Here is an 11,510-nt window from a genome sequence, read left to right as displayed (position 1 = left end):
AGGTTAGATGTTGGCAAATACTGATTAAAACTGCATTTTCACATTTAAAGAGGAATCATCAGTGAATTTTGAGTATAAATTTAAGTCCAGGAGATGAGCTGAGACTCAGTGGTGGTCTGTGAGAGACTGGTACAGTTGCTTGTAGTGTGGCTGGGCCAGTAGGAAATGCTCACCTCTTTTCACCTGTGTGATCATTCCCCAGTGCAACAAGAGAAGGGTTACAGCAGCTTACAGGATGAAGCTGTGAAGATCTTCAATTCCCTTCAGGAAATTGAAACGGTGTCTGATCCCATACCCATTATCCAAGGCATTCTGCAGACCTGCCACGATTTAAAGCCCCTTCGTGATGAAGTGTACTGTCAGCTCATCAAACAGACTAACCACATGCCACATCCCAACAGTACTGGGAACCTGCACCACTGGCAGCTGATGTCCTGCATGAGCTGCACGTTCCTGCCCAGCAGAGGGATCCTGCGCTACCTCAGGTTCCATCTGAGAAGGTATGAGGCCTCTTTCCTTCCTCTCTGCTTATCTTCCCCTCTTGTAGTTACCTGTCTCGTCCTCCTCCTGTGCAAACATCTTCCTGTGCTGTCGCAGCCTCCTGCCTTTGTGCACAATTCTTGCTACCAGTTGTTCAGTTGTGTCCCAGCTCCCATGTTGCCACCCACATGTTGCGTCAAACGGACGTGGAAGGCAAGGCTACCCAAACAGAATACCGTGGGGCTGTGGTAAAGTGCATTTACATCTGATGACTTGTTGCTTACTGATGTCCATATAAACATTCTCAGCCTGCAGGAAAGGTGAGGACCATACTTTCATACACATTGGAATATGTACTACCTTCAAGCTGCCACAGGCAGAATGCATACTGTGAAGTAGTAGATATACTGTAAATTCAATTTATAATTTCTCAATATTTGCTTAACTAAACACATAATGCTTACAATTTGTATTTCTGATCCGTTTTAACCTTCAGTTTTCATGAGCTAAATAACTTATATTTCTTCCCAATTAATCTTCACCATCTAATGCAGCTTGTCAAAACAGTCTGCACTGGGGCTGAGCTGCAGCCGTGTAGCCTCACTCCATTCATTAATGATGAGAAAGATCAGTAAAATCTATTTGATTCCTTCCAGGCCAAAACACCAAATAGGTACATCTAGGGCTTGGTTCTAAGAGACATTGAGGAATAGTCCATGTTGCCATTTCGTGTTTTTATCCCTGGAGTTGCAGATGATGTTATACTTAGAACTGCCTACACACAAGCATCGACTTTGTCTTCTCGATTCTGAAAAATACTGTGAAAGTGGCTCAAGCACAGCCTGCAAATGAAAAAACAGTTAAGAATAAATGGGGAAAAAAAAAAATTTACATTTGATTTCATAGTTTCTAATCTCAATTTTGTAAATTCCTACTATCTTCAGCTGGTAGTAAACTTCTGAAAGTTTGAATTGCTTATTTCATACATTACTGAGAAATGCCACCAAAGTGACTTTTAAATTACTAGTAAGGGCAGGTTGTATGGTTTGCAAAATCAGCAGGCTTATTCTTCCTGTGGCTGCACTTGACATCACTGTCTCTGCTGCAGTCTTCACAGACAGTAGTCAAAGTTATATGATAATGTGCATGCTTTCCGGCTCACTGTGTAATGGGCTTATTTTTCTTCTTTCTACAATTAGGGTCAAAGACCTCTTTCCAGGCTCAGAAATAGACAAGTATGCACAATTCATAAATGAATCTCTGAAGAGAACAAAGACAAGGGAGTTTGTGCCTTCCCAGGAGGAAATACAGGCTCTTCTCACCCGTGAAGAAATGACCACAACAGTGTACTGCCATGGCGGGGGCTCCTGCAAAATAACCATTAATTCCCACACAAGTGCTGGGGAGGTAATGCAGTAGTAGCACTAACCAGATGTAAGCACGTCTCGGTGTCGAGATACTGAGTTTGTTGAAGTGACTCCTTTCCCTTTCATCTCCAATTTATTTTTTTTTATTTTTCAATAGCAGTTTCTTTTCTGTATCTTCAAAGTCTGTAGGTAAAGCTCAGCTTATTCTGCAGGTTCAGAATTATGCAAGGCCTATGCCTGGGTTGTAGAATATCACTTATCAGTTGTGTTGCAAGATCTAAACACTTTTGGTGTTCTGCCCATGGGAAAGGTAATAATTCTGAAGACTTGCTAAACACGGTTTTTTGGGCAAGTTGAAATACCAATTCATAATGTAATCCTTATGGAAGGGATATTCTACCAGTAACTTGATCATCAGCAGGCCAGAAGCAACATTCCAGGTTATAGTAGGCATGTCTGTGAAAACGTCAGTGCTAACCAGAGGTGAAAATAGTAGTAAAGAGTGGAATTGTTACTAGAGGAACTGAGAATGTCATCATGACTTCCAGATCTGCTGTGTGCCTGTTTCTTGCGCAGAAGTCTAATTCCCCCATCTTCAGAAGGTTAGTAGAGATTGAAAAGGTTCAGAGAACAGTGAAGATGATCAAATACAAATAATGACTTCCTCACAGGGAATGATCTTTCAAGGTTAGAATCCTTTGATCTGAGAATGTGATAACTAAGGGAGAAATGTGATGGAGGTCTATGAAATAAGTGTTCTTCAGAGGTATGGATTCTGTGCTGTGCAAGCACATGTCATACCTACTCTGTGGTCGGTCTCTCTCTGATTCTGCAGGTGGTTGAAAAGCTGATCCGAGGTTTGGCAATGGAGGACAGCCGCAATATGTTTGCACTCTTTGAACATAACCAGCAGGTGGACCGTGCTGTTGAGAGTCGGGTGATTGTGGCTGATATCTTGGCTAAGTTTGAGAGGTAGAAGAATGTTTCATAAAACCTTTAACTCCTAATTGGGTGAAACACTGGGTTAAGTGATACTACAGTCAGGTAGTTTTATCAAAGCAATTGCATCCCTCTGTTTTGAACTTCGGTAAGGTTCAAGTGTTCTCTCTCACTGTGTGGAAAACTATGTTCACGTCTATTTCAGTGAGAAAGATGCAATCTTTATCAGGCTCATCAGGACAAAATTAGTAGTGCTTTTATCAAAGAGTAATAATTTACTAGCAGAGCTCAGGGAAGATTTTGCTTAAGTCTGATAATCTTGTCAATTTACATCATAATACATCATCAGAAGAGAGAGTAAAGATTTGCACATGGAAATGCAGCTCTGACTTCTTACTGTGGATTATGATTTTGTGGCGAGACATAAAAAGAAAGCAATAAAAAGTGAAAGAAGCTGGCAATGCCATTGCCTATTCTATGTCTGTTCTAAAGACAAAAGTGAAATTGTACCAAATGGCAGCAAGGCCATTTGGCTTTTCGCAATCACCAGATTACATGGAAACAGGATCTTGAAAATCAGGAATACTCTTCTGTCCTGCCCCCTGTTCTTGCTATAAACACTGATCTCATTTTTTCATTAAGTATTTCTGGTAAGAATGTTGAGTCCTTCTGAATCAAAATTTTGTGTGACTCAGAGGAGAAAAAAAAAAAAAGGAAGTTAGCAAAAAAATTTTGCTGCACTAAGACTAAATTAGGTAGGTCTGTATGCCCTCTCTTTCAGAAATCCAAGGGTATCTTCATATTGTGAGTTGCACTTTGGATATCCCAGTACCATGGTGCTTCTAGTTACTGTTTTTTTTCACTTCTCTTTCTCTTTCCTATCTTATAGACTTGCTGGCTCTGAAGAAGAAGAGGAGGAAGGACAGTGGCAGCTGTATTTTAAGCTTTATTGCTTCTTAGATATTGAGAATGTTCCAAAAGATGGGGTGGAATTTGCCTTCATGTTTGAGCAGGTAAGCTCACTCTGAGAGAATGATGTGGTTTCCAGGATGGCAGAAACACAAAAGAGTATACAGAAAAAGGGCTTACCTTAGCATTAGAAGTGGGAACACTGGTTGGAAAAGAACAGTTTGGTGTTGGATTTCTGCCTGGCATCTACCAAGCAGGTCTACTGCAAAGTTCTCTAAGAATGGAGAGTATTAGAACAAAAGCAAAAAAAAATTAGTAAGGGCTTAAAAGAATCTGGAAGACCAAAGATAATAAAATGCTTTTAAAGCTGATCTCTAATTTTGAAAGATACAGAAATTTGGATAATAATTCAAGAAGAATCAATAAAAGTGTCTGCTTGCAGAACATAAGTGTAAAGAAAACTGGAAAGCCTAGCTATCTGCAGATCAGCTTACAAGAACAGCACAAGCCTGGGGTGTTATAGGAATTCACTAAAAAAAACATTACCATTTGGGCAATTTCTTTTGATTAACAGACCTTAGAAAAGTACTACAGAAAAAGGAAAAGAGAATATAGTTGACAACATTCATCTGCTCAGTAATATTTTTTTTTTAAGTCACTATGCTCCCTAGCACAATGATGCATGTTAGGCCAGAGATCACACTGGTATGAAATAACCTTGCAATTAGGGATGCAAAATTCAACTGACTGGAGTACCCAGCTGTGTGATTCCTCCCATCTTTATTACTTCTAATGAACACTTTGATCTTGCCTCAGAAAATGATAGCTGTTGAAAATTGATTTAATAAGTGTTACAGGAGGTCAGTGTGGTCGGTCTGATGAAGACTGAAGCTCACTGATAGTCAAATAGATGACATGTATGTCACAGACAATGGTTCTCTAAGAGGATTTTCTTGAAATGAGGATGAAATATTGTTAGCTATGGAATGTCTAGGAAATGGTCAGGAACATGACATCATGGTACTGTGGAACTCAATTGTACCAAACTCCCTGTTGACAAGGCTTTCAGTCTACACTGCATTCAGTAGCAAAGAGTGTTAGAAGTAAGAGTAGGAGAGTAGATGTTAGGCAGACATTAGATGGAGGTAGCTAAAAAAACCCATAAATAACATTTCACAGAAAAATCAAGCAGAGGGAAACAAGAAGCTTGGAGGACACATCAGGTAAAAGAGGAGGAAGTGGGAGGTGCCAGTGTGTAATGACACTGAGGTTAAGAGTTTTGAGTTTATTATATCTAACTCTCTGGGGTTGAATATAATCTCCCTCAGAGGTCTCTGTCCTGCCCAGGCTTGCAGAAAGAGGTGTTCCCCCTACACTGACTAGTTGCAGACTTCTTTTTTACAATGTCTGCTTTGGCCTCCTGAATTATGTTTTTGCTGCTGAGATTGGCTTTTCTGTTGGGATGCCATAGGGATCTGTACATGGACCCAGCTGTAAATAAACCATGCTTCTGCTTTCTCATGGGTTTGGTGGACTTCTTGTTTGTTTGTAGGCTCATGAAAGCCTCATAGATGGTCATTTTCCTGCACCAGAGGACACTCTGCAGCGCCTAGCAGCTCTACGGCTGCAGTATCTTCATGGAGATTATTCTAAAATAAGTTGGACCCTTGATGGCATCTACCCAGTTAACAGACTAAGATCCAAAATACTGCACTCAACAAAGAGCAGTGGCTCTACCAGTCATACTTTGGAGAGGAGACGGACCAGCTTCCTTGAAGGGACATTGAAACGGAGTTTCAAGACAGGCTCTGTAAAGAAGCAGAAAGTAGAAGAGGAGCAGATGATGGAGATGTGGGTAAAGGAAGAGCTTTCAGCTGCTCGGGCAAGCATAGCACAGAAATGGACCAAGCTGCAGGGACTCTCTCAGCATCAGGCCATGGTGAAATACATGTCCATTGTAAAGGAGTGGCCAGGTTACGGGTCAACCCTTTTTGATGTTGAGGTGAGTGGTGTATAAACTCATGTGACTAGTGCCAAGAAGCAGCATCAATCTGGAGAACAGGTACAGCTGTGTGTATTACATTGCTCAGCATCAGAAAGGAATTTTGGGAGCTGGCTGCAATTTGCCTTAGCAAGCTTAGGGTAAGCCTGCAGGACCATGTACCCAAAGAGAAGCAACTCAGATTGCCCAGTGGAAGCAAGCTGCTGGGTCCTGCTGCGTGGAGGGAGACAGTGGATTCACACTTTGGTAGAAGAGCACTGGAATTTGGGAAGTATTTTTGGGCCTAAGAAGTTGGTGGATAGTGAAAACAAAACAAAGCTCTACTGTCCTTACTGGCAAAAAGTGCAATCCTGTTCTGCAGCCGTGCAACAGAAGCTGCTCAGACTGGGTCACTTAGACCACTGTGCTTAGCCTGCTAGAGCAGGAATCCACAGTTCCAGCTTTGTCAGCTGTGTTGCTGCCTAGGTAGATTACCATGGGAAGTTGCTTACGCTCACTATGTTATCTGTAAAATAGTAAGTGGAATATTGACTTCTAAATCTGTTTAAAATTGGATGAGATCTTTTAGGTATTACAGTTAGTTATTACTCAACTAGTAATTGACTCACAGCCACATCACTTCTAGACCTTTGCAGCAGGAGTGCCTGCAAGATTCCTTCTGCAGACATCCTCTTTTTATTTTTTCTTTGTTTTCTATTGGGGTGAAGAGTTGAAATGTCCTATAGGATCCAGAAATGGAGGGCTTTTCCTTGAAGCAAAAATTATTAGATCCTCTACTGCATTTATGCAAAATTTCATGTTTCTCTTTCTGCAGTGCAAGGAGGGTGGATTTCCAAATGATCTTTGGCTTGGAGTCAGCACAGAGAACGTGTCTGTCTACAAACGAGGGGATGCTAAACCACTAGAAACTTTCCAGTATGAACACATTGTTTTCTTCGGAGCACCACAGCCTAACACCTTCAAAATTACAGTGGATGAGAGGGAAATGTTCTTTGAAACATCCCAGGTATATGACAGCACAAGGCTTTGTTTTATATGCAGTTTTACTAGCACCTCTGTAAAGCTCTAATTTCCGAGGACTAGACAAGTTCATATGCAAGAACTCCTGCTGTTGCTGAATGGAACTGGACAGCCAAGGAAAAAGATGAAGGGAGGTTAAGCCTAAAGTACCATGGTACCTCTTCTTGAATACAGGGATAAACAGAAAAAATAATGGTGCTGGTTAGAAAGTGAAGGTCTTCCAGTGCCCTGGGAAGTTCCAGTTTTGGGGGCTCATGAGTGTGCTTGGTGTTTTAGTTTTCTTCCAGTATATGAAGGAGGAGTTCACAAATTTAAAAAAAAAAAAAAAAATTTAGTAGCATTACAAGTTGCTTTAGTTAGAGCTACAAGCCTTTCAAGTGTCACTACAACAGAGCACAGACTTGTCAAACATTTCTTTCCTTACTATTGTGCTCAAATTTAGTATTTCATGCAAAATTTATAGTGCCGTGACTTTAGGCAAGGGACATCTTTGTGCAAAATACCTGGTGTGCCTCAGTGGAACTGTTTTTTTGGTGTGCTTAGCCTCTATTGTGTGTTGTCTCTCTAGGTGGGCGAGATAATAAAGATCATGAAAGCATACATCAACATGATCGTGAAGAAACGCTGCAGCGTCAAATCAGCCACCAGTGTGGACAGTCATGCTAGCATCTGGACTAGGTGATACAGATGAACTGCCACGAGAGAGAGGCACTCGTTCTGTGATTGGTATTTGCAACTTGCCAGCACACGTGTAGCGAAGATGTTTTTTAAGAACTCCACTTGACTGACCACTGTATTTAAAATCTGAAATGACATCCACAGTACCGTAGGATTTGCACCTCTGCCCAAAGACATTAAACAATAACAAATTGTTGAATACTAATGACCCAAAACTTGTTTTCCCCTTGCTTGTTTGATGAACAATGTACCTTAAGGAAGCAAAGTCAGAAGCATCCTCCTTCTCCTGCGAGTCCTCTCTGCTGCTTTTATCATATCACCTGTCATACTGGCAGAAAAATTGACAAGAATCAGTTCTGCACTAGAGGAGACAGACTTAATTAAGCTTCGTCATGAATTTTCAACATAAAAACATCTGGGGTCATGGGATTGCAGCGTGGTCTGCTAGAAAAATATCTGGGTTTTATTTATTTTGCAAGCAACTCCAAAATATAAGTCACTGGTTTTTGGTTTGGTTTTTTGGTTTTTTTTCGGGATTCATTAGTTAATGATATGATCTGGTTTTGAAAGAAAATGCCTTTGTACAGTTGAAGGCAAGTGATCCAACTAAGAGGTCAAATGCTATATGAGAGAGCATTAAACACACACACGCACACCCAAGGTGATTCTTGATCTTCCAACAGAAGTTTGCAGGTACACAACTGAAAAAAAAAGGCACTTTATTATAAAGTCCTAGATAATCCAACACAGGAGAAAATCTTTAGGACTAGCACCACTGAAACAGATCATCAGGTGCCATTGCAGGTACATTCCAAGCAACACCTGTTGCCTAAAAATTAATGACTGCCTTTTCCCTGTACAGCCCAGGAGGTAAGACTGATGCAGTTGCATTTACAGAAGAGCTGCTCGTCCCAAACTCCAAGTTTCAGATGGAAGTCAAGGGTTTTTGTGGTGAGCAGAGCCTACCTGTGGCAAGTTCCTTCTTTCTCTATATGGGATTTTAGGATGACTGGGATCCCTGAACTTCAGTTTTAAGTGAACCATTTCCTACAGGGTGAAGAGGTGCCTAGATAAATTGTTATAGGCAAGAATTTCACTTCCTCTGTACCACTGTAAGCAGATGCCAAAACCTTCATGCTCCAAATTCTAATTGGAACTTCTTCCATCACTGAATCCTCAGATCACCTTCCAGTCTCCTCTAGGTCCCTAGTCATCAAGAAAACCTGAAAACAACGCTGTTTTGCCAAAACAACTGCTTCTTGGAGATTTTTATAGCTACATTAAATTCAAAGAAGCAGATTTTATTTTGTCTTCTCTGTGAAAGATGGTCATCTTCAGTCTCATGACTTCAGAAACTTGGTTTTATTATTTCAAACAATATACAATATCAGTGACATCATAAATTGGTTGTATTAGCAATCAAAAACCATGGTGGTCATTTTTTATGAGCCTTGACTAGTCTTGGGATCCCATAATGCAAAGGCCCATGCACTTTCTTAATGAAACTGAAGAGCTCTATATGATGTGGGCATTGTTGCACTTTTAACATCGGGTATCTCCATTTCTGAAGAAGTGGCAGCTAAGGCCTGTTAGCTATGAAGTAGAAATTTCATAGAAAAGAGAAATAGGAGTCAGTATGCAACAGGTTCCGTTCCAGTTCAGCAGCAGGTTGTGCCCTGTCACTAACACTGTGTCGCAGAACGCTGTACTTTTGAGGTTGACAGTACAAGAAGAAACACTGCACATAATCCAAGCTTTTCTCTCATTCCCACTGCACTGCAGCATGTGCAAACGCTGTCCACTTGCCACAAAACCAGCTTAAGAGGAGAGGCACTGTTGTGTGTCACACCTTCGACTGGAGTTTTGCCTTAAATAGCATTACTGAAGGATCCCACAAACTTCCCCTTTTTGTCACGAAGAATAAAAAAAAAAAAGCTGGCCAGGTCTGAAGTGAGAGAGAACAGGAATGCAGAGGTAACCTGAGAAGCAACACTTTGTATCAGTCCATACACTGACTAGATAGCTTCATGGATCAGAATAGCCTTGATTACCCCTCTCCTAACGGCACTAGCTCTGTGCTCTGTGTTCTGGCTCTTGGGTTGCTGCAGGCAGCTTGAACCCACTTGGAAATGTAACTTCCATTAATATTTGTTGTAATTTTGCTCATTTCTATTACAGAATTCCTTCTGCTGTCTTTTTTAATTTGTAACTGGCTTTACAAGATGAAAATTTAATAAATTATTGGATTGCACAGGCTGTATTCACTCACAGACGTTATGTGCTCATGTTAAGATGTTTACTTGGAGAGCTAACACCTTGGCACTTTTAAGTGAAAGGTAGGCATTATTGACATGAGAAGACAACAACTTGTCTTCTCAGAAGCAAATTTTGCTTTTGTGGTGAATTGCTACAATGGAGAAGGTTTATTTTCAACTTCTGCCACACGCTCTGGGGCTGAGTTGCTGCATAGATCAGTGAGGCATGTCCTGTGTGAGTTTAAAGGGCTGCTTCTGAGGTTGAAGGCAGAGAATGACTCCTTTCTAAAGGCCCAATCTGCAGGATCAGCTCCATCTCTTCAGCACCTCCAAAGTCACTAGAAGCAGAAAAAACACTCCTAGCTCAGGTAAGCTGCAGGCTGCACATCTCGTACAGCAGCATGATCTGTGCACCTAAGACCATGTGTCACTAAAGGGGTGAATCTGGATGGGGGCAGCTGAGCTGCCAGCAACACAGACTGTTCTCTAGCAGACAGAAGTTCCCTCAGTCCATGCACAAGTATAGAAACCAAGCAGTGACACAATCCCCATTAACGTACTCTCATATATCCCTTGGTCAGGTGCCCTGAGAACCTTGGGACCCTGGAGATTTTTTATGCAATTTCACCTCCAACTGTTGACAGAGTTTTAGTTTCTCCATCCTTATCACCTTGCCTAGTCTTTCCGGACCTTTATTTGTGGCTGGAACTACCTTTGCTTACTTCAGCAGTTGGTTTTCTTTCCTCAGCTGTTACATTCCTTTCTGTGTACTTCCAAAACCATGCCATTTCTGCCTCCTCTCTGCTTAGGAAGCCTTAAGTCACAGGCAAGCAGCTACTGCTTGTGTGGGTGGAGAATGGTGTCAAAACCAACCAGGGGCTGCTTGGCCTACACATCTCCCAAAAAGCCCTTGTGTGATGCAGTACCTCTCAGTCCCATCAGGGTCTGGCACAGCACATCTCTCCCACCCACTGCCCATTGGGCTGCAACTGACTGACGATGAATTTTTTCCTTGGTGGCAAACACAGAGGCGGACCCTGGTTGCCGTGGATGAAAGCAGGAGCTAGCTCACCAGTCTCCCTTGTTTGCAGCTGTTGAATTTCAAACTCCACTTGCTTCATCTCATACATCACTATCATGACAACAACCGCGCACTGCTGCAGGTCCTGCATGACTATGACAACATGGATGAGGTCATTCATGACTGGTGGCAGTGAATAACCACCCAAGGTGATGGCTGACTAACAGTGGTCTCTCACTCCCTTTCTAATTCTGTTTTATCACCCTGCCAGTGTGATGTGCAATCCTTTCTGGCCTTCAGCTCAGTATTTCTCAAATAGTTAATTCAAGTTTGTGCGTTGAACATACTAACATTTATGTTACATGTAACAGTTGCATGCAAATCATTGTTGGAGTTAGGCTTTGGAACAGCATATAATTTATAATCAGCACCTACAAAGCAACCATACAATGGTTTCTACACAAAAATCGCAGATCCTGGTAAGTTTTATCACAAACACATGTATCTAGTTATTAAAACAGTTTGACTGTAAACTTCAACTGTTTATTTCCAACTTGTTTTGAAACAGATAGCCCTTCCCCGTGTGGGCTGTACATGGTATCATTACCCTGCTCCTAAATATAAAGCTCCTAAAAATAAAATAAAACATAAGCTCCTAAATCTGCAGATTGTCTAAGCTAAGCTCTTGTCCACATTTTATACATTTTAGTGCTATAGTGTGATACAGACTTTAGCCCCACGCCACTATCAACACAGAGGTGATTGCTGAGAACCTGACCGCCAGTAATAGCCCCCCATCTCTACTAACGCTTGAGCACTGCTCCTCCGGCACAGCTGCA

At 41.5% G+C, this 11,510-nt stretch overlaps 1 protein-coding gene across 1 annotated transcript; it reads left to right on the top strand.

The window, feature by feature from the left end:
* Positions 1 to 202: 202 nt before the first annotated feature.
* On the top strand, positions 203 to 7,670 carry LOC103768292 (unconventional myosin-X-like; the record flags this gene model as incomplete). The annotated part of the gene is made up of 7 exons (XM_008935432.1): positions 203 to 500; positions 1,680 to 1,887; positions 2,683 to 2,819; positions 3,676 to 3,799; positions 5,248 to 5,697; positions 6,512 to 6,703; positions 7,286 to 7,670. Coding segments are annotated over 7 exons (1,523 nt in total), but the record flags the coding sequence as incomplete, so codon positions are not given.
* Between the last annotated feature and the right edge of the window lie 3,840 nt (positions 7,671 to 11,510).

Source organism: Merops nubicus, unplaced genomic scaffold (genome assembly GCF_000691845.1).
Source record: "Merops nubicus isolate BGI_N331 unplaced genomic scaffold, ASM69184v1 scaffold31792, whole genome shotgun sequence".
Classification (NCBI taxonomy): domain Eukaryota; kingdom Metazoa; phylum Chordata; class Aves; order Coraciiformes; family Meropidae; genus Merops; species Merops nubicus.
The sequence above is the reverse complement of the archived record's forward strand: the minus strand, read 5'-3'. Positions and strand labels throughout refer to the sequence as shown.